The 23,951-nt window shown below is 42.0% G+C and overlaps 1 protein-coding gene across 3 annotated transcripts in view; it reads right to left on the bottom strand.

Annotated features, from left to right (window-relative positions):
• Positions 1-111: 111 nt before the first annotated feature.
• Positions 112-23,951, bottom strand: part of fam49a (family with sequence similarity 49 member A) — a 34,378-nt gene continuing 10,538 nt past the window's right edge. Inside the window, exons 2-13 of one of the 3 annotated variants that reach the window (XM_030405476.1) lie at positions 14,065-14,120; positions 8,188-8,267; positions 7,790-7,869; positions 5,836-5,957; positions 5,631-5,736; positions 5,031-5,167; positions 4,830-4,907; positions 4,057-4,173; positions 3,747-3,826; positions 2,882-3,008; positions 2,681-2,751; positions 112-2,080 (exon numbers count right to left, since the gene is read on the bottom strand). In XM_030405476.1, coding sequence (XP_030261336.1) covers positions 2,017-2,080; positions 2,681-2,751; positions 2,882-3,008; positions 3,747-3,826; positions 4,057-4,173; positions 4,830-4,907; positions 5,031-5,167; positions 5,631-5,736; positions 5,836-5,957; positions 7,790-7,862 — 975 coding nt within the window. In that variant the 5' untranslated portion in view covers positions 7,863-7,869; positions 8,188-8,267; positions 14,065-14,120 and the 3' untranslated portion in view covers positions 112-2,016. The remainder of the gene's footprint in view (positions 2,081-2,680; positions 2,752-2,881; positions 3,009-3,746; positions 3,827-4,056; positions 4,174-4,829; positions 4,908-5,030; positions 5,168-5,630; positions 5,737-5,835; positions 5,958-7,789; positions 7,870-8,187; positions 8,268-14,064; positions 14,121-23,951) is intronic. The other 2 variants (XM_030405477.1, XM_030405475.1) reach the window with 2 other exon arrangements.

Raw genomic sequence — 23,951 nt, 5'->3', positions numbered from 1 at the left:
GCGGCGCACACAGAAGAAAACGTAACAGGGTCCCGTTAAGTTTAGAATGAATAAACTCTGAGCTCAGGTGTTCATCGTACAAACGTACAAAAAGCCAAGAGGAAACATCCGTCTGTATAAGAAATGTACCACCTTTATTATCCAACTCACACGTCCCATTCAATATGCAATACAAAGCCAAAGCAATTTATATAAACAGTAAGTCTGAACTCTGAACATATTAAACAAAAACTGTCAGTTTAAGACAAAAAGAGAAACGAACTGATTCCGTCTCAGTATTCAACACACAGTAGCATCTCGGGCAGAGAGGGAGGAGCGTCGTGTACATCAGCCCTGACAGAAGACGTCAGTCAGATATGAAATATCCGTATCATACGTACACCTCGCTCCCAGTCTCGTCCATGCACAGTTTTCACTCATTGCATATAAAACATTGCATTCAATGTACGGCTCACACTCACACACACACACACACACACACGTATACATATATTACCAAATACAGGAGGATCAAAATGAACGGTAGATACCTGACTTGTTAATTTAATGCGTTAATGACTATGGTTCATTATGTTTATGGCTTGTGGATGAAATAAAAAGTATTTCTGTGCTGAAACATAAAAATACTGTCTCCACGGGTTCACAGGTTCAGGCTTTAAGACCACGTCGTGCTCCACGATGAGTGAAATTAAGGAAAGTCTTTACAGCTGATCCAAGTATTTAGTAGTCGTTTCCTCTCAGTACACACTCTCTTATCATCGGTCCTTTACAGAGTAAACACAGTAAAAAAAAGAAAAGAGCCACAATTCAACTTAAAGCCGTCGAGATTGTCTGACCTCATGAGAAAGTTAGTTTGAGTACGTTAGGAGCTGCTGAAGGATCGTCTGTGTCGTGTGTTAGCAGAATGAGGGAGGATATATTGATTATACACAACAGAGATCCATATTGGTTATAATCAAGGCTATGATAATCTGAGGCTATGAAATGATCCGGTGTGCAGTTTGATGTACAGAAGGATTCATAAACTAAAACAGTTTTAAAAACTTGTATATCATTTATTCAAAATGTGAGATTTTTTGGCCTTTTCTTCTAGAGAAACACATTTTCCGTTTAATGCCGAAGCCACGATAAAGTCACTTAAAACAGGGAGAAACACGCGACAGACAGTCCAATAAAACATTTGGCGGGTCGATTCTAATTTAGTCTTTCTTCATCGCGGCCTTTTCAAAGCTTAGGAACGACAAACTGGATCTTACCGGATGTGCAAAGTTAGTTTGATGTTCACAGTGGATTTATTTTAACAGTTGCACAATGATTGAGTCTGAAAACAATAAAGACAAATACAGAAAACATCCTAATGGTTTTAGCAATACATCATACATCAAACCAATCAATCCCTCATGTGCTCACAATATTTAGCCCTTCACTGCAACACAAAACAAAAGTCCAACTTTTAACATCGATTGATTTCATATCCTGTCATTAAAGTGAAAACACAGAAACAACTTCACTTGTTTAAACACATGTCAAACTTTCAACTGCGATATCAACAAAAAACAAACCTGTGAATTTTTAAAATGTTCAAAAAATGATTTATTGTTTCAAAAAAACAAGCTGGACTTGACTAAAAAGCTGTACACTCGACTTAATTCCATTGTCAAATAAAAGATTGAGAAGATTGATTAAAGGACATTTTTATGCTGCCTTGTTCATTTCATGTCCAAGTGCTGCTCGCAAAGCTCCGATATATATAAGGCTGATAGGTTTCCATCATTTGTGCTTTGACAGCTGTTAACAGTAGAGGCAATTCATGTGATGTGTTCAGATTCTTTGCAAAGTAGAAGAAGAAGAAGAAGGTAGATGTTCTGCAGGTTTCAATAGCTTGGAGGGAATGACTATGCAAATACACACAAGTATTAACATCGAGTCTTTTTAAATAATGTAAACATATACATCTTATTTGAGGTCAGAGCAGTGATCCTCTTCATATCTATTTATATATATAAAAAAAAAGAATTACTGGAGCATCGTCCGGATGTTCTTCGGAGTGGACTCGTCGTTCAGGTGTTTTGTGGTAAATCTGAGGAGAAACAAAGCGAATGTGAGAAACAAGGTGATCTGAGGAATCACAGCACCGATCCACCAATCACATCACATCCCGTCTGCCGGCGCTGCTCGGTTTCAGTCAGCGCGGCCGGGTTTTTCTTTTCCACCACAACTGGTCTACCTGCTCGAAGGTGTGTCTTAAACTATTGAGTCTCTTGTTCTGATCCTGCAGTACAATCGAAGAATCACTGCTAACAAAGTGGCTCCGCTAATCCAGCTACAAACACGTTTCATATCCTGTAACTCCTTCACAATAAAAGCCCCCTTTTAAAGCTTTTATTACGATGCAGCGTCACATTTCATAATTGCCAAAATTTTAACGGCCAACATAATTAATTTCTCAACATTTTGACAAAGAACAAAGCAGAATAAAAGTGTTTTCTGCAGAAATACCTCGTCAGTGTTAAAACAAAGAGTGAGAGTTCAGGCTGTTTTATATCATTTACTGAAAAACACAACAAGCCGGGCAGAATGGAAGAAATACAATGTGTTTTCCTGACTAGTGGAAGAGAGTGATGAAAGTCTAACACTGGCAGCCCAACACAGAAACACTCCTCGATTGAATGTAACCTACTTGAGGGCGTTGAGGAGGCCTTCTACGTTGTCTGCCGGCTGGTCCTTCAGGACTTTTATGCAGCCTTTCATCTGAGGAGAAAAAAAAACAGACTGCGAATGAGAACGCAGCTTCACAAAACAAAACAAAACAGATCCACAGTGACGCTGTTTCCATATGTGTGCAGCAGTGTGAGAGTGTGTGTGTGTGTGTGGGGCTCACGTCTATCTTCGAGGACTTGTTGAAGGCGCCGTTGGGGTGGACGTGGTCATAGAGAATGATGACTCCGACCATGACCCTCATGCAGAACAGGAGCGTGTCCTCGCTGCTGAAACGACTCGAATACTCCCTAAAACCACAGACAGGAGGAGAGTAAAGGGTGAAGAAAAGAAATGAGGCTTAAAATGAGGTTCTATAAGAACAAACTACATTTTTCTTGGTTTTCTGTTGAGTGAATACATGTGAGTGTGAATGTCTTCTGTAGTGTCAAAGAGTCAAGGTCTCCTTTACTGTCTCACTAAAGGTCATATGATGCTTTTGGGGTTTTTGCCTTTACTTTATTGTGTTGTGAAGCATGAAAAAGTTCTGCAAAGTGAAAAAGCCCAAAGTTACTTTCTCCCACAGAAAACTGTGCTGCTCTGCCTGAAACACCTGGTTTGTAGTCGAGCCTTTGCTTCTGTAACTTAAGTGCCGATATCGAGCGTTATTGTAGATCACACTACTTCGCTCAGCATGACCCACCATCTCTGCCTCCGATAGGCTACGTCCTGCCGCTTCGTAATGCAAGTGTGCAACTCTCACCAAAGATCGAACAGAGGCGAGATGTCTCACTCTGCAGCTAAAACAGAGCATTTAATACACAGCGTGCAAAGAGATGCTGCAGCAAAAATTTAAGTCTGTAAACCTATTCTTCTAGGACCCCAAAATAAAAGTATAAACCTGCAAGCGTGTGTGTGTGTGTGTGTGTGTGTGTGTGTGTGTGTGTGAGTGTGAGTGAGAGAGAGAGAGAGTGTGTGTGTGTGTGTGTGTGTGTGTGTGTGTGTGTGTGTGTGTGTGTGTGTGTGTGTGTGTGTGTCTCAGTACTCACGGTGTCTCCAGCATGACTTTACAGACGCTGGCCATGGTGCTGAGACAGTCTGTCGTGTTCTCCAGTGGAAGAGTCTTGTTCTACAGAGACAGGCGCATAAAACAACCACAGTTTATCGATGAATATGATTATTTAATTCTTCATTGTTCAAACATGAAGATGTGTTTTCTGTCGCAAAACAGGAAATAAGAAACAATTTACAACAACTTTACGAGGACTTTAATATATTAGAAATTTACGACACTGTAAAAACAGTTGCTGTGTGGTTTAGTCCGTCGTGTCGACGGCGATGCAGTGGAAACATTCTCACCTCTGTCACGAAGTTTGTGGTTGCGTTGCTGAGTGTTTTCAGCATGGGCGTGGCTTCGGCGTAGAACAGAGACATCCTGTTGGCCATCTCATTGTTGACTTCACTCTCAATGTCCAACTGTGGGTTCAGAAACAGAGATGAACAGATAAAAGATGTCAGTGACGGAGCTTTTTAACATCATCTCGCTCATATTCATTGGAGAGAAGCATCATGCAGACAGCTGGACAACAGTTACAACTAGTTAGAACTTGTGAACTATTACTCCATTTTAAATATGTCAGTATCAGTCGGACTTATTTCTAGACTCTGATGTCACATGTAAACACTGAATCGGTCTATGAATGTCACTCTAGTGCCAGCTAATGTAGATTCATCTAACCAACACAACAACATGCAGACAACTCCCGGGTTCCGTCTCTTTCCTAGAAATCATTTTCCAGGACTTTTCCATTGATAATCCAGCTGGTACGACAGACACGGAGCTAATATGTTCCTAAAATTAATCAATTTATAATCCCAATATCTTTTTCTCTCGTGATTTATTATCCACGGCTGCCAGTAACGGAGGGTTGATGGAAGTCAAGAACAATATTAAATATAGAAAAGAAAGAATAAGACAAGTGTCCTTAAACGATCAACTCACTGGTTTACTTTACAGAAAAATCTACGTTTTTATAAACAATATTACGTTTACTACTAATACTGTATTGTATTGTGCATTTTGGGGGAGTTTAAATAAGGTTTTCCAGGATGTGTGTAAACCCCAAACTCACGTTCATGTTGTTTATCCGGTTTCGACTGATGGTTCTTCTGTAGTAGCTGAAGTCGTTCTGGATTGCAGGAATTCTCATCTGACAGAAAAAAACAAGGCAACGATCAAAAAGTGGATGACAACATATTGTTTCATACAGTGTACTGTGTGGCAGAGTGTGTGTGTGTGTGTGTGTGTGTGTTATTGAGACAGCTCAGCAGACCTTCAGCTCGTCAAAGCGCAGAGTGAAGTGGAGGATCTCAGCAAACTGTTTGGCCAGCGCCTGCTCCCTCTCCAGGTGCTGAGTGGGCGTGAAGGGCGGACATGTCAGGCACTCCAGTAAACTCTGCAGGGCCTCCTCTGCTCACACACACAAAAGAAGTGAGCTGCTGTGTAGGAACCTTCAGAATGTATTTAAGTGTGCATATTTTGATGGATGAGAAGGAAAAATCAACCTGAATGCTTAATTTACTACTTGAACTTCCTTACCGCATGAAATCACTTCTAACGCAACAAAACTTCATATTGAAAATATCCTCTAGAGCTTGACATCGGCAAGCTGACAGTTATATTCCTTTAACACTTGACTGTATATTATTCACTTGACTTCAGCACAGAAGTGACGTTAAACATGACAAAATAAAGAAAACAACCCGAGTGATGGAAGAGATACAGTTCTTTATCTCCATGTAAGCAGGTCAGAGACACGATAAAGATTAATAAGCCGAGACTGTAATGTGACGTATTGAAATAAAAAAAAAGAACATATATTGTGCATTTCTACAGCTAAGACGAGACATTTACTTCTACACTGTGATCCCACCTAGTCTGAGAGAGAAACTGTAGAACTTCTTGAGTTTGATGACGAGCGGGCAGACGGAGTTCCAGGCTCGCTCCTGCTGCATGAAGTCATTCGGGTTTTGAATTGCCTGGAAAAGAACAAAACAAACAGAAGAACAAGTGAGACGAACATCCACCATTAAGAGCCGCGGTGATCGTCAGCATCCAGCACCGGCGTTGTTCCTCACATCTCTGATCTCCTGACCGGCGCCTTTGTACGCCTGCAGACCCAACAGGATGCTCTCAGAATCCTGGAGGACCGAGTTCACCTGGTTCCACACGTCGCGCTCCATTTCTGTCGGCTGTGCATCTGACACACAAACACCAGGACAATAGTTAGCTCATCTGCTGCGGCATTCAACGTCACAACACACATCTCAGGACTGATTATTCTCGTCTTTTCACATCAAGAATCAATTAGCAAGGGATCTTTGTTAGTTTAGCAGATTTAACTCCACATTGAGTTGATTTCTCTTGTCGTTTCACTGTCACTTGATGTGAAAAGGCTTCTTTAAATAACTAATGACTGTTTTTAATGACTGGGGCAGGTGTGCTGAGTGTTTCTGTCAATAAGAAAATTACTAAAACTTTCTACCAAAACTCTTTTTTGAGAGGACGAGTACAAAAACATTCAGCACACTGAACTGTGTCGGGGTCAAAGCTACAAGCATCACATCACTTCAGTGGATATTTATTTTTGCTTTCAGCACATCGAGCACATCCACATGAGTCCATCAACAGTCCGACACCAGAATCAGCTGCCACGTGCCTCCAGAGTGATGCCTTTAATTTGAACTGCAACCCAAACGTTGCTTAGTACTGAGGAGGAGGCTGGAACTGTCTGTAAAACAATGAAAGCACTCTGCTGCAGACCGAAAGGCTCCAGACACATAATCAAGTATCCATAATGTATCTTGACGTCTGTAACTGAATACACTGGAGCTGGGTGCATTTACTGCATCGTGCCTTCAGCTCAAAGACAAAGTTAAAACAAATCTAAATTCCAGGCAGCGATATTTGGGGACTGACTGAAGGAACTACTACAGTATGTGTGATGGATATACAGTGTGAGCTGAAAGCTTTATGTAAAATCTGCTACGTGTTTCTGCAGGTCAGGATTCGAAGCCTGCTGGAGCTCTTGGATGGACATGAAGCTACAGCAGGTCCTGTTTACAGAGATAACAATATTCAGGGTATTAAAACTAACTATATAAACTTTTTGGGAAGTCTCTGATTAAATTTAAACAGGATTCTTCTGCCTGCTGCCTACAGGGAAGTGGACCTTTGTTTCGTACTTCCTGCATGGTCTTGATAAGAACATAAGATATTTTTATTGCTCTGCAGATCCCACATATCTCACATTTACTGTACATACAACAAATAATCGTAATGTTTCTGCAGGAAGCTAAAGATTCTCAGTCCTCGGCTATCAGCTCTAACTACAGAGCATCAGTGACATTAAAAACTCTGAGCCTCGGGTCTGTTTTGAATTTCAAAAACCCTCCCACTGCCACCATTTCCTCTTTGCTGAATAAACAAAGCCTGAGGTTGGCTTGTATTGTGAGACGGGCTGAAATGCCACTGTGGAGGCGTGTTAGGTTTTTGTTGTAGAAAAAAAAAGGACAAAGCAGATTTATTTGCAGGGTTAACAATGAGCCAATTTGTCTGTTTGATGTGAGCATCAGGAAGCAGAGCAATAAAGTAGATGATTTAATATCTTTTTTCACTTAACAACAGTCGAATAAACCATGAAATGATCGCAACAAATAACAGGATTATGCAGGAAGAGAAACAAGAAGGAACTTTAATATAATGCACCTGATAATAATGTGTTAGTAGTCACATTATGGCAGGTACATATATGTGATGTATTATAAAGCAGGCAGGCATGCAGACGGGTAGTAGAGGTCAAAGGTCAGCGCTATTTTTCTTCAGCTTGGCGTGAAGTGAATGAATTTTAAAAGTTTACTGAAATCAATCATCAGTTCTGCTCAATTCAAAAAAAGGGGGATGGTTGATGATACAATAGCTGAATAGTCTGACCCCTGACCAGCCGGAGCAGCTAAAGAGACGCTCGAGGAAAAATGACTCAGAGATGCAGAGGAGGGGAGAGCAGAAGGAAAAGGCACAAGCTGAGCTCACTTTCAAAGTCAAGGAAAAAGTTTGGCCCCTGTTCAAGCTCTGTGCAAGTGAGCACTTTTAACAGGTTCCCCATTTGGTTTCTGCAAGAGAGAGAAAGAAGAGAAAGAGAAAGGAGGAGAAGTATTCATGATTGTTAAAAGTCATCAATAAGTTATTAGGCTAGATCAGAGCTGAGAGAGCAGAAGGTCGTGACCGGGTGAAAGACAAAGGAGGAGGGGAAAAAAAGAGGTGAAGAGGAGCGGAGCATGAGAAGACTCCTTCAGGGCATCGTCATCAGGAGAGCACAGACCTGCTGACAGAAAGGGAACAGCCGAGCAGGTTACCCTCCCTCCCTCCCTCCCAACATCTCTCTCCATCCATCTCCTTCTCCCTTTGTTCCACTCCGCTGCCAGACTTACTTTCAAAGTCCAGGAAAAAGTGTGGATAGTTCTCTATTTCCCTTGTTAGGACTTTTAGCAGGTTACCCATTCCAGCAAACCTGATGGTCAAAATACAGCAGTGAAAAACAGACATAAAAACAATACATGAACACATGTGTTTGCATTTAGAGGATACATTAGTGTAAGTAACTGTGCACTTGACATAAGAGAGACATTCATGGTACTTTGAAAACATGTTTTATCACCCGTATCCAACAGACATTACTTTATTTTGTCTGAGTGACGGCTGAAGATTCAAAGATATTCAACTTACATCACAGAGAGAGAGAAAAAAGGAAATTCAAGCTCTTCAATTCCCTTCAATCATGACAGCACCTCCGTTTATTTATGAACACAAGGCAAGTTAAAATCTGTTGTAGTTGTAGAGTTGTAGATGTGCACGTATGCATGCTTCACGTGTTTCTGCTGGTCAGTATAAATGGGCGAACCTACATTTTCCTCCCGAGGTTCTGATCCAATCTGAGGCCTCTCTAAACGTGGCCAAACATAAGGATGTAGTCTTAAATGGCAGTTACACTCTATAAAGGTTTTATTGGAGGCGAGAGGCAGAGGGTAAGGTAGCAATTTCATAGGGAAAAGTCTACCTCCTCAGCCGTGGAGGGTGGTCACACACTCTGTAATCACAGCAGGGCTCAAACTTACTGCAGCGAGACATGAGGCCATGATTACGGTAAAAAGGGGGGATGTCATTGTATAACGTGGGGATGAAAATGGGAATAGCATAACCTTGCAGGGTTCAGAAGACTTAACCCGAGGTTACATGGTCAGGTTGTTATCTGAAAGTCTGAGATAAATAAACTGCAGAGTTGAATCGATCAGAGTCAGTCTATCATAAAGGACATGAAGTTGCAGATCGTACTGTGTGAAGAAACTAGAAGGGCCGCAGTTTTTCTCACACAGATACGACTTCTTTAGATTTTTAGAAGTCAAAGTGTGAAGAGACAACAAAAGAGAGCCTGTGCTGCAGTGTGCACATGATAATCACACTGCATTTCTCTGCACAGCCTCCAGCAAATTGATAACTAATCTCAACCATGGCATTTATGCCTCATCTTGTACCCTTCATAAATTCATACACCAGTTACAATCAGATATAAACAGTCTGCATGTTTTTTTTGTTTTTTATCATACACCTTATAATGTATGTGGTAGTCAAGTCCCATGCAGCCATGATTGTGTCTGGTGTTCATGTACTGGGTTGCACCAGAGGGGGGCAGTGCTGGTTCACATTCAGTTTTCACCAGTACAGATTAAAGCTGCACTGTAATGGTGTCATGTTGGTACATGTGCTGCAGAAGTCTAATTTTCTACAGGAACCCTGTCCTGCGGCTATGACAACTTCCTCAACTGATTCACCTGGATTTATCTGCAGCCAACTCAGGTTATTCTACCCGCAGGCCTCCTTAATCCACTAAATCTGACAGGAAGTTTGATCAGAGGAACTATTCAACAACATGTCAGCAACATCTAAGAAGAAGGGACAGTTTCTTTCTCTGAGAGACAAAAGACCATGTGACAAAAGCTTCCCAGTGTACGCTAATGCAATGCTTGTTTTAACATGCTTTTCAGTCAGGGCATTTTCAAGTGATATTCATTTGTTACAGAAAGCGCGCCAGAGACAAAAAACCCACCATCATCTTCAAGCTTTAAAGAGGTCATATAATGCTATTTATCAGGTTCATACTTTTGTTTGGGGGTCCTAGTAGAGTAGATTTACATACTTCAATTAAAAAAAAAACACATTATTTTGTCTAATATGAAGCATCGCTGCAGCATCTCTTTACACGCTGTGTCTTGAACGCTCTGTTTTATCTACAGAGTGAGACATCTCCCTCTGTTTGATCTTTGGTGAGCGCTGCACATGCACATTACTTTACGTGCAGATCTAAAATTACTCGCTACTGAAGTAACAACTGTTTATCTGCTGACTGACTGGAGTAAATACATGTTATAATAAATCTATTTATCTAACGCCTGTTAAGGTAAAGGCTCGACTCCACACCAGGCGCTTCAGGCTGAGCAGCAGTGTTTGTCAGAGAGAGTAACTATCTTTGGCGTGGACTTTTTCACTTTTACATGCACACAATTGTTTCATAACACAATAAAGGAAAAGCAAAAACCCAAAAAGCAGAATATGACCTATTTAAAAAGAGGCCTTAAGGAATCTCTTCTTACTGTAACGCTGTTGGATATCATTCATTTGTCATTTCAAGTCGACACCAAAATCGCTTTTAACAACTTCCAGAGACCAATATTTATGACTTGGAGTTGGAGGTTTGTGTGTGTGTGTGTGTGTGTGTGTGTGTGTGTGTGTGTGTGTGTGTGTGTGTGTGTGTGTGTGTGTGTGTGTGTGTGTGAGTGTGTGTGTGAGCGTCTGGGTGTGCACATATTAACATAGTTTGCGAGCCAACTCGTTTTGTGAACACTGGGGAGTGTCTATGATTGCGGTGATGTCACTCAAAATGTAGCTGCATTGCACTCTGGTATGCTCATGGCTACTGTTCACAAAGAACGCAATGATTCAGAGCGACGCTCAGTTAGATCTGAGCAAGACGTGTGTTAACATCCGTCTCCAGATCAAGTGAAGACGAGACATTTCCTAAAAATGAGCTGCCAACTTTTCCGCTGACAAAATGTAAGAAAAGGCTCCTGACATGTATCAACCCAACACTGTGGAGGATTAACGGATTTAACGAGGAGAAAAACGAGGCACTCTAATTGTTGCTACTGCCCATCACTTCTGTGCCAGGCAAGCTGCATAAAAAACACGTTTAAACAAGCTCATTTTGAAAAAAACAGAGACCTCTACGCAAGTAAAACGTGCCAATGAGTGTGCAAATCCAGGCCTCCTGTAATATCCTGTGACAGTTAATGTAACCAGAAGCTAAGTGTGTGTTTTATTTCCCCCCCTCGAGGCAAACAAACCTGCAGCAGCTTTTTCCACAACTTCTTGTCTCTCAAGAAGCCGAGGCGGAAATGAAACAAACAAACAGCTCCATACAAGATGAAAATAAAATGGAAATGCAGTTCTACCTCTTTCGTTATTAAGACCTACAGTCTGTTCTCCTCATCATCTCCTGTTTATTTACTTGAGGCAAAGGGACGTGTATGGTTGTAACAATAGTTTCTACCTGGAGTAAGGAGTTTCTCAGTGCAGACTACAGGTGTAACTCAAACATTACCAAGGGCTACTGATCCCTGACCATCGTTACATCATCATTCAAAAGGCTTCCCACCAGAGAGCACAATTAAGTGGCATGTCCCCTCAGAGTTGCCGTAGGGTGAGAGGTGTTGTTGTTTGTGATATGTGGGGAGAGGAAATGAAAAGAAGCATGTTCCTGCTCAGTGCACTAACATTACATCTCCACGTCCCGGCTAGTCTCCTTCCTCGGCTGGTCAAGTCAGGCTGAACAAAGCTAAGTTACGGACAGAGATGAGCACGGTGCGCTTTTGATGTATGTCTGCAGGGTGACAGAGTTGGAGATTCATGTCAGAGCAGCGGTGGGAAACAGCGGCGGCTACAGTGGTGAGCTAAACGTAACTGCTGAGGAGACACGCTGCCTCAAATTCGTAAACAACTTTTCACTGTAGACATCCTCATGTGCCAAGTTGGCATCGCAGACATCGCCCAACCCTAGCAGGAACCTGGACCTGCACCACCTCAATGAAATGCAGTCAAAATGTCTCTTGAGATCTGTTGTAACCAAAAAAAGGTCACATGATAGGTTGGGCGTTTGATTTAGTGCCATTAACAGCTTTCAAAGACTGACTGGACAAAAACAGAGTGAGAGAGACCTGAAAGTGCAGGAGTGACGAAGCATGAAGAGCCTGCAGAGAGAGGAAACTTAACTTCATTTGGTGCTTATGTAATGTAATTCTGTATAACTCGATGGGTGCAGCTGCAGACTAAAGCTGGTCAGGCAGGTTGAATGCATGTTCGGCAAACCTGCAGTATCATCGTACAAACATCTTGTTCAGGCTGCTCCACATCATTAACACCGTGACTCATGGTATTTAGCGGTATGCATCTGTGCATTTCTTCTGTGCTCAATCAATCATTCACATCTCCTGCAGAGAAACCTAAACGTGCTCTCTGTTACGTGACACTTTACCGTCTGCATGCTTCAAGTCTTAATACCAGACAAGGATGGAAAAAGCACGCAGGGAATTTCCTCGTCTGCTCTGTTCCTCTTTCACAACCACTTATCTATACTGCCTGGACTGAAAGTGTGGAAACTGACTTTCCTCTTTCCCGTAGTATTTACAATCAGCTGACGGGATTTCAAATAAAGTGGAATAGCACATATAGCATACCACATAAAGGGATTTTTTTTTTGGTGACGAATGTGCTTTATAAAGTACATAAGAGTCCCCTTAATAATAATACCCTTCACTAGAAAAAAGAAGTGGTGGCTATATTTGTCACAGGGGCAAAAACTCAAAAGGAACCAGAAATAAATATTCATTACTTAAACAAAATATAAAGTTTGAAATCCCCCAAGATGTCCAAACGGTGATGAAGCAAACCTCAGACAAACTCGTCCATCGAGCTCAATGACCTGCCTTTCATTTTTACTTTCAAAGTGCCACAAGTTGTTCTCGGTGATACAGAGACAGAAAATCCCCCAACAGCCCCACTTTCCTCCTCTAAACCTCAATTTAAACATTCGCCTTGCTTCAAAAAAATGTGCTTGTGAAAGCATGCAACAGTCTCAAGGCTATTTGTACTTTATAATTAAAGCTAACTCCACGCACTTGAAGCGCCGAAATGAGTGCCACGTTTAAATTGCCTTCCCTGCCGTCTGTCTGAGACAACCTGTGTGAAGAGAGAACTCGTCCTCTGAGCAAACACAAAGACCTGATGATTTGCAGAGTGGTGAATGTGATTTAGAGTTTTGTGTATCTACAGGATTTAATATTTGTCTTTTGAATACGGGGAAAAGCTTGACAAGTACAATCAGATGTCAGCAGTTGTTCTACATCTGATTAGAGTTGTTTCAATTCCGATACCAGTCTCCAATATGCTGTCGAAAACCCATGTATCGGTATCTGCGAGTACGTGAGTCTACACACTGATGCAAAGCCTCGTAATTAACAAACGGGACCCTGCTACTTCCCAGCTAGCCCCGTTCCTCGCTCCTCTGCTGCTCTAATAGCCAAACAGGAAGCTGCGCTGCTGTTTTTAGAAGAAGTTGATTTCACGCGAGTCAGACAGAGCCAGCGACATGTCAGCCGTTTGCAAACATTTGACTCTGGATAACCCCACCAGCCGATACCCAAAGCCCAGATATCGGAATTTGCATTGGGAAGGAAAAAATGGTGTTGTAAGATCTCATTGTCTGATATCGGTGTAGTTGTGCATGCAGAGAGACAGAGACGGAGACATGGAGACGCTCGACTAATGTGAAAACCACTCTTGACCTTTAGCTCTTTCCACATATTATATTCTCAATCTAACAGCCTTTTCAGACGGCAACTGTTGCATCAAACATTAGCAGTGTGATGTGGCTGTATTTTAGTCAAATCACACACAAAGTTTGGCAGCCGCCACCTGCTCAGATTTGAGAAATTCCAGTTCATTTGCTCTTTAACAGCCCCGAGGACAAACAGTTCAGCAGCCTTCGAGGGAGAAAGTTTTGGGCTTATTACAACAAGTGCAGACTAATCCTGCTGTAATCATCTAAACCACAGCATTGTTGCTGGGCTGATGTGCCTCAGTGGCAGCTCAGAGGGTGCTATTACTCAAACATGACTGCACTAGCCCAGAAAACTGTATTTTTAAGAGTGTGTGTGTGTGTGTGTGTGTGCGTGTGAGTCAGAGAGACAGTCGCGTACCTTCTCTGGTGGAGGACCTCAGGTTGCCTTCTATATCATCCGCCTTCTCGTTGTCTCTGAAACCAGAGAAAAGAGAGAATTACTGTTAAACTCAATATGGAAAAAGATGATTTTTTGTCTTACCTCCATCACAAAACATGTGTGTGTGTGTGTGTGTGTGTGTGTGTGGGCGTGTCTCACATCAAACATCTGTGCTTCGTACAGGTACAGGATCAACTTTCCACATTAGCCAACTTTCCATTTTTCACCTGACACATACAAGCATCCAACAAACAAATGATGCCCTCGCTCATCACAAAACACACACTGAATTATTCAACAGTGAAATCTACACCCCTGTCTGTTATATACAAAATAAAGCTGATTAAGGCTCCGTCTGCTTCTCGTTCACCGGAGTATTAAATGTCCTGTGACAAGCGGCAGCTGCTGATGGTCACTGGAAAAGAACTGTGCTGCATCTCCCTGCAGCGTGAGGGCAGAAAGTAAAGAAATAGATGTCACATTACTCGTCTATTCTACTCGTCAACGTTCGGTTCACTCTCCCCCGTTTTTCAAACCATATTCCAGGAATCTCTCCACAATATTTGATCCTGGACTGAAGTCTGAGCTTCATGTCAATAAATTATTTTCACCGGTTTCTTTCCGCTGAGTGACACAGCAAAAGTCAGACCATACTGAAATATACTAATACTACGGTCTGACTAAGAACATTTCATACATGAATTCACAGCTTGATTTACGCAATTATCTTTTTAACTTGCTTTAATCACACTTCCCTGGTACGTCTTTAGTTTGTTAAAAATGAAGGACCTCAGATCTTAACGCAGACTGGTTGGAGAGCTAACGTTACACCTGTGTTAGCCTCTCTGCACTGGTTTGCCCGTCAAGTTAAGAACTGATTCTGAGATTATTTGAGTTACATTTCAGGGAATCTGACCCTGCAACTTCTGCTGCACTTTATTAATATCCACAACGTTGCCACTAAATAGTCTTCCTGCCACTCTGCCTACTGCTATACCACATGCGGGCAAAAAGGAATACATTTTCACCTAAGACATTCTCCTTTGCAAGAACACACTGTCCTTGTGCTTCAGAAACAGAATGTGCACTTTAAGAAAAACTGCCATGAAGCCTCTTTTCTTGTTTGGGCAACAGTAACAGTATCGTGTGAAAGCCTGAAGACCGAGACAGTCCCATCTGTCACTGTAAATAGTCCTCATCCATCTGTGTTGACCCCCATCCTTCCTCTGGAGAACCTGCATGGCAACAGAGCAAAGGAAAGAGGTGGGATGTTGTGTATGGATGGATGGATGGATGGATGGATGGATGGAGGCTCCACAGGGACTCTAGACACTCTCCTTATAAAGGCATGGGAAGTGTGAGGTGACACACAAGTGGACTTCACCTCAGCATTTCACTACGTCTACACACAGACAGACACACAACCACACACACTTCATGTGTTCCTTCTGGACCTCTTAGACACCGACTGCCAAAACAGCATGTGGACGGCACAGACTGAGCGCAGACACTCCACCATCACACCCACTTCACTCAGCCTACAGCCAACTTCTCCTTCTCTGCACTGTAACGTCGTCATCCACGTACGTCCTAATCTCTCCTTCACTTTCGCTCTCACTTCTCTGCTTCCTCCTTCAATTAAATAAACTGGGTTTTCTGATTGTCTGACAGCTGAAAAGAAAGACAGGTGTCAGCAGCCAGTCAACTCATTTACACAATGACACCGCATACTTAATTAGCCAGGAAGTTCACAGCCTACCGACATCTTTCAGGATAAAAAACAACAAAAATCAAAACAGCCATTAGCTAGCCAGATGCATCTTCCACCCAGCAGTCCCCCAGTTAATCAGCTAGTTAACCCAATGACACATCCTTCTGTAAAACCAGCCTCACATTTAGCCAGGCAGAGGGAAGATGAGTCAGTTCTGCAGCCTTTCCGTCATTAAATCTATCAATCATCCCGGCAGGTGGTGGAGCCCGACAGTGAGGAGGGAGATGTGTGCAGACTCCTACAAAATAAACATGTTTTTCAGGAAACATCTATCGAGAGCCGGTGTGGAATTTTCCAGTGACCCCACAAGAATAACACATACATTAATAATAATTATACAGGTCCATTATGTCCCAGTGAGAGTAATTAAACTGATTTTGACCTTACAATCTATTTTGCAGAGGAGCAATGCATTTGAACATTGAAGCCAACGCTGCTACTTTTTTAAAAAATCGGAAAATCAGATGCATCTGTCACTGTTGTTCTCAGTGGATGAGAGCTTGTCGAAATCAAACGCTTCTTTTGTTCCGACAAAAAGGAACGAAGGTTTCATCGCCTATACAATCCTTTTTCCTGTAAGAAATTGCTCAGATCAATCAATTATCAAAACTAATTGACTGATCGTTGCAGCTCGAAGACACACACAAAAGATAGACACAGTCTTGCCTGCACGCCTGTGTCAAAAAGCTATCTGTTTCCATGGTGACAGGAGATATGTCCGTTAAAACAGGGGAAGCACGCGATGACAGAGTGGAACCCCCCAGGACACACACACACACACACACACACACACACACAACACACACAAACACACACGCACACACTTTGTTCCTCAATGGTTTACTGTTTAGAAAAAGGGAAGGTGTGTGATGATGAAAGCTCCTGTCACTTCTGGTTGAAAGTCTGGAGAGGAGGACGCCAAAACCTCCCGGGTGGAGAGAGGGGGGAGAGTGACAGACTATAAGCGAGGGATGAAGATGACAAGAAAACGGCAGATGCTGTCCCGGGGGGGGAAACCGCAGAAAAAAACAAATATATCCATGAGAAAAGGAGCGGGTGCATCCGAACAACATCTAAAAAAGCTAAAGAAAGAGAGCATCATTATTGTGACAGCGCCTGCGTGTTGCTGGAGGGAATTAACTGCAACTAAAAGGAAAGTAGAACAATAAAGTAGAGCACAACTAAACGGCGCAGAAATGTACTTTTAATGTGTCTGACATGGAAAGACACACATTACTTGACTGTGATGGCGGCCGGCCAGTGTTTTAGTCCAATAGTCTGTAGGCAACGTTTACACAAGATGACAAAAGACTCTATATCCCACACTTCAGTTGGTTAAATGGACCGTAACAGTAAACATTCACGAGTCGCTGTTATCTGGCTCTCATATCAGCTGTGCTTTCAGAGTGTTTACATGCTTAGCTTTATCCTCACACCACTGAGTACTCAGTTAATCAGTAAGCTACTATAATAATCTAGTGCAAACTTGTCCAACGCAGTTTAAAGTCTAATCGTCTTCCCGATAAAGCCAAAACTACAGTATGTAAATATGACGCATCTTAGGCGTGCTTCATGCAGTGTTGTAATAATCTATCCTGTGGGCTGCCGTCATTATTGCACCCATAAATACCACGACTGCCAGGCATCTGTTGAAGCCGACACTTGATATTACACCTCCAGAGTTTCTGAAGAGTCATCAACATAATGCAATATCATGACTGATTACAATGAGGCGATTACTGAGGCCTTACAGAGTGAAAATGCCTAAAAAGGATTTGTGCTGAACAAAACTTCAAAACTGGCATCGAAAGTGACCAACACCTCTGACGACAAAAACATTGAAAGCTTCATCAATTTAGATTTGACTGTATAGCTGAAATGATTAGTAGATGAATCGATAATCAAAATAGGTGGAAACTCATTTTTTAAGCCAAGAATGTCAAACATTTGCTGCTTCCAGCTTCTTAAATGTGATTTATGTGATGCTGCTTTTCTTTGTCTTTGGGTTTAGGACTGAAGACGTCAGTGTGGGCACTCACTTTGGGAAGTTAGGCAAGTTACACATTTTTCTGTCATTTACTACGGAATTGATTGATTAATTTTGAGAATAATCAGCAGATTAATCGATACTGAAAACGATTGTTAGTTGCAGCCCAAGGACTAAAACTGAGTCGCCTAAAAGAACGTGTGCTTAACAAAACTACAAATGGCGCTGAGACCAGAACTTGATACACTGAATATAGACTTAAACTCTAAATAAAAATGGTTATCAAACACAGTTATAGTTTGTAATTGTACTACAATCGGTCACTGTAGTTACATGGTGTGAAACAGAGAAACAACTTGTCAGAGAGCAATTTGTCAAGGTCGACACAACTCTACCCAGAAAACCAGCTCCAAGAAAACACACAGAGTCGGAGCCGTCACACCAGACTGGAAACACAATTGTTCCTTGAGAAGCAACCACACTGACCAACAATGGGTCCTGACTTTCACAGTGCATGTACAGATGTATACTGCTGATGTGTAGTTTTTCTTGTTTTTAGCCAGTCAAAACATTTTCCTGTCCTGAGGGGGAAACAGGCCGTGACCCACTTTGGATCAAGGCTCATTGTTTTCTTAATGCTACATTTAAGCTTCCTTATTCAAAATTAGCCATAATTCAAACATAGCCTGGGTTAGAAATATGATAAACTTCCTTTAGTACAGCAGGTCAGAGGGAAAACATGACCTTTTGGTGTAATATATATATTCTAGTAGGCAAATCATGTAAATCATTTTTACAAACCTCATGGGATTGGTTTGTAAAGTAAAAAAATAAAATAAAAAATGCTTCATTTAAAAAAACAACAGCTTTGTGAGCATAATTTATTAATTATCCAAATGTTGTTACCACTTGTAGTATCCTTAGTTTACATAACGGCTAGGGCTGCACAAAAAAATCACAAAATTATTAAAAATCGCAAGAACTGCAATTATTTTATAAAAAAGATCAAATGTGTCAAAAAAGTGTTTTAATAAAATGCTGTAGTGCTGCAGATTGATGTATTGATTATACTAGTTTCTCAATGACTGAAAATTGTAATCATCCATAATAATCATGAATTATATTATATCGCTATCGTAATATCTGTCAAAATAATTGCAATATTTTTTCTTGATCATATCGTGCAGCTCTTAAAATGTCATTTCAATCACTGAAGTCATCTGTAGTTGGATGTGAAGTTTCAACACGTGGTATTTTTCAGAAAATACTCATTTGTAGGGTTTGTGTGAGAAAGAAAAAAACACACTTCATGTCCACTCCGAGTCAACTCAGCTGTTACTGCTCCATTACATACTCCATAAAACCAACAACAGGAGACCCTGGCACAAACACTGGATAGCGTGACAGCTGTTGACGTTCAGACATCCAGGATTAAACCTATAAATCAATTATTTACGTGAATGAGCATCATCTCCAAATCCAAATCCACTTGGAAAGACACGTTTTCCGACACTGCTCCAGGTCACGCGAGCGGAGTTGGTGTGCAAATTTGTGAGGGGGGTAAAGAGAAGGTTCAAGTCCCAGGTGAGACTCACTCAGGCTAATGTGTGTCTTGGTATGTGTGTGTGTGTCTTTGTTAGCAAGAGCCTTTCCCCTACTGTAGTGTGGAAAGCAAAAGATGGAGTGAGGGAGTGAGGGAGGGAGGGCAGGGAGAGACACATCTGGCTCAGGACGATGTGCCTCCTGCAGACACCCTCTACGGGTTCAGACGAGGGTTAACCTTCAATGGAGGTTCAATGGGCTGGAAGACCGCGACCCTCCCATGGGTAAATGAATGTGTGTCTGTGTGTGTTTGTGACAACTCTGGAGCATCTTTCTTCCATTCTGCATAGCAACAGCTGATGAATAGATGATGGATTTATAACAGCCCAGTGAGCTCTGGGTTTGGGGGGATTTTAGGGAGGGGGGGCCTAAAGGGGGAGACGGAGACATCACCGAGCATTAAGATTCATTCATTTGACAGCGTTGTGCCTACATTCACTCTGTATTCATTTTACAACATCAAAACGTGGCGGTTCACAGCACTCGTCGCCTCTGCACGCAACCCTCAAAAGTACAACAAAATGAAACGCAGGACGTAGATTTCACACTACAGCGAGTACAACTTTTCATTCATCAACTGACACTCGAGTGAACAGGAAATGCATCAGCCGACCGAGTCCCTGTGCAGGCTGAACAACACTGAAACATGTGGGAACTGTGTTAAGTTCCTTCTATTCTCATGCAGGTAGAGCTGCACAGCTTCACGTGAGAAACTGCACATCACATTATTACTATTCTTGTAAACAACAGTACGCTTCCTCTGCACAAAATACTTCTTTAGTGTCTGCAGCAGCTGAGATGGTCAAGATGTGCATATAAAATGATGAAAGATCTAAAGATTATGCATGTGTCCATTTAAATCCAATTAATCCTGATTAATATTATATCTAGAAACAGAATACAGATTTTTTGTTTTACTTTACAATATAATTTAGGGTAAGAAACATTGTAACAGTCTTTTGTGACGCAGGAACTCTCAAAAACATTCTTAGACGTAACAGGAAATGCTTTTGCTTTTCTCTCCCAACTCGATTAGCTCCAAGCAGGCTGAACCTGAACTGCAGATTCAGGAATTTGGTTCCAGTTTTTCTTCCTCTCGCTCAGGTGACTATTTATGAATCTTCCGCAACAACATATCCAAACATGCGGCCTTTTTAAAAGGTCAAATGTAACAGACAGAAACAATTTCCTCCCCTGTATCTTGGCCGCACATATTTCAAAGAGCCATGCTTATAAAAATTGAAGCTGGAACACAATGAAACACAAAAAGACAGCCTTCTCAGTTTTGATTCTGAATAACACATTCCCAGGGTCAGAGCCTACTGTGTTGTCCATGCTGAGGAACAAGGAACTGCCAATAAAAAAACACATAAATCTTAAAAAGACCTGTGGTGTTGTTCAAACACAGTAAATCCCAGACGGAGGAAAATGACCATCAGCCAATTGCTTCTTTTCTGGCTGCGTCTGGGAGTTTATCTACCAGCCATGTTGGCACAGAATCTGATGTGGAGTTCTTCTGATGACAATGAAGCTCAGTAAATGGCAAAAAACGACAAAAGTAATTATGGAGTGAACAAGACACAGTTTTGTTAACACCATTTATGAAGCCTGGATTTCTGTAAACTGACTGGACAACTTAGGAAAGTGGAGAAATCTTCAGTGGAGCAACAAGCGGCCATCACAGCTGAATGTGCTCGCTTTTCTATGGGCGTGAAAACCAACACTCAGTCACTGTGTACTTTTCCAATTTTCCAGCACTGCCAGGAACAACTATGGCGGAGCTCATCAACTCTTTACAAGTGTTGCTCCTGGCCTTGAGTGCCTAAACTGGCATCCAAACGTGACTGTTCGTCGGACCACTGCCGCCTCGATTTGGCTTCCATTGTATAAATCTTTGGTTTATTCTCTCTTGGATAAGAAAGAACACACTACACTAGCTCTGGTTATTAAAAAAGGCACAGTTTTTAGTCGGTTCTTGGTCACGATAGCCCCCCTGACGCAAGCAAGCCATTTGTTTTTGACCACCAAAGTGTTGGTGATGCTCTGGAACCAGTTTTCATGGCTGAGAGTGAGTTCCAAGTAGCTTCCAAAAGACAGAACTTGCTCCAGAGGAGGCACTGGTTCTGAACCAGCACCTGAACAGCACCTTAGTCAAAAAGGGGCATGTGACAATCAAGCAAACATGCCTCTGAACTCTCAGCATTCTCATCCTCTCATTATCAGAGGCGTAACAGCACGCATAAAAGGTTTCATACCAGCACTGTCAGTCAAGCCCTCAGAAAAAGATAATTACCAGCTAATTGCCCAATAGGATCTAAATAGCAGGTACGCTGTGGCACACGCAGAACATTATACAAAAGTGTTCCCTCCTTCCAAGGACATTTAGTGGTGTGTCATTACCGACTATTATCTAAAACCTGCTATTCAAAAATAACCCTGTTTTGCCAGTGCACAACCGTAATGAACTGTGACTGTGTCTTACTGTTGAGCCATTAATCTTGATATTTTTGGTTTTCACGTTGTTGCATGACTGGATGTCTGTCTGAAATGATAATGGTAGCTTGGACATTTTATCTATAGTTAGCGTATTAAAGTCCAAACTTGTCAATGTGTAATTTCGACAGTGCTCGTACACTTGAGCGCGTTCAGAGTCTACAACGCCTGTGTCGCAGGTCTTATGTCTGTTAAATCAACTCATTTCCTCTGAGAAGGACTCTGTATAAACCAAAGGAAACCAAAATCAACACCAATGACCCAAAATAACTTCTGTTTGGGAATCTCTCGGAAAATGACTGGCAAGCACAAACCAATTGTTTAACTAGTGTGTCCCTCACTACCAAATGCCTTCACAGAACCATAACACCATACATACCGTGCTCACTGCCACTCGTTCTTAATGGTGAGCATTTGCACACTAAAATGCCCCATTGTAATGAAGCTGGCATCAACTTTTGTACTGTTGACCTCTGGCCTGGTATAATCTGTGTACCTACTACCTCAGTGCCTGCTGAGTGCAGTTATTGTTCTACTCTAGAAAGTTTTGCATCCTAAAAAAGTAATGAAAGAAGCAGAACATTATGGCAAACTAAGAACTAAGTATACCGGTTTGGTAGTCAGTAACATGACTGTAATACAATAAGTTATACCATTAATAATATGATGATGAATGTGTACATTTTGGCACCAGTCTAGCAAATATTATGGGATCTTTTGGGCCAACTAAAACTAGGGATGGCTTGATACCACTTTTTGTTGTTTGATACTGATGTCGATAAGAAAATCTTGACTATCCGCAAATACTGATATCAATCCAATACAGCCTTTCACCACCTCCTAAACAACAAAGTTACAGAAAGTATATCGGTACACTCTTCACTCTGCGCACTCTTCGCCTGTAAAAAATAAATCCACAGAACCCCTCCCCTTGTTTCTGCAAATGTGAAGTTGAATTTTCCAGCGGTGCTGCCACCCCTCGAAACACTTGCACTGCATAAATTTGCACTCAACTGTTTTGCTTTTTTCTTCCATTAGCTTAAAGTAATTCCACACAGCTGATATGATGAGAGTCTCACACAAGCTCGCTCCTGCTAGTCACATGACACATGCTGCTCTCTTTACGGCATGTATAGTTTAAGCATTTATGGGAGAGTTTAGAGAGATTTTAATAAAAATCAGATCGGATTATACATTTTCCCCTCTCAGATATCCGAGTATTAGATCGTTGTATCACTAACTAAAACTAAGGATGTTGGCAGACATGAAACTACAAGGAACTTTGGAGAAAAAGTGGTACAAAAAAGGAATTTATGGTTAGTCTCTGCTCAAGGTAAGCCATCAACAACAGGTCCTGAAAAAACTAACCCAAAAAAGAAAAACATTCAGAATACACCAGCCTGCCACTTAAAAACCAAAACAACACAATTGGCCTTGGCCCTCTGCATCCATTTTTAAAATCCTTCTGCTGTTTTGACTGGCCAGGAAAACAGGCCTTCAAATTGGGTTAGGGGAGCTGCGTCTCCCTCAGGCTCCCTTCGCTGGAGCAAATGTGACAGCAGGGCGTGTTGGGGGGGTTGAGCTCCGCTCGAGGGGAGGTTGGCTGAGTTTTGCCCTAATATGGACACAGGCCGGGGGGGTGGTGCGGGGTTCTTCTGGCGAGAGGGTGGGCTGGGTGGAGAAGGGGAAACCTGCCCAGCACCACCACAATGGCAGCCTTGCTTCCCTCTACTGTATCAGTGACACTCTTTATCCTTCCCTCTTACAGTCTACTTCACAGGGCAGCACAGGGCTCGACTGTTCCGCTCTACTCACCGTGCTCGAACTGCTCTACGCACACTGAAGAACTCTTGAGCGTCGAGCACTTGCACGTCAAGCACGGTTAATTTCTAAGCACTCAGGAATCATACATCGCATATCACACACACACACACACACACACACACACACACACACACACACTTGAGTCAGTGACACAGCAGCGCGTTACCGAGTCCGGTCCTCAGCAGCTGG

Source organism: Sparus aurata, chromosome 22 (assembly GCF_900880675.1).
Source record: "Sparus aurata chromosome 22, fSpaAur1.1, whole genome shotgun sequence".
Taxonomy (NCBI): domain Eukaryota; kingdom Metazoa; phylum Chordata; class Actinopteri; order Spariformes; family Sparidae; genus Sparus; species Sparus aurata.
The sequence above is the reverse complement of the archived record's forward strand: the minus strand, read 5'-3'. Positions and strand labels throughout refer to the sequence as shown.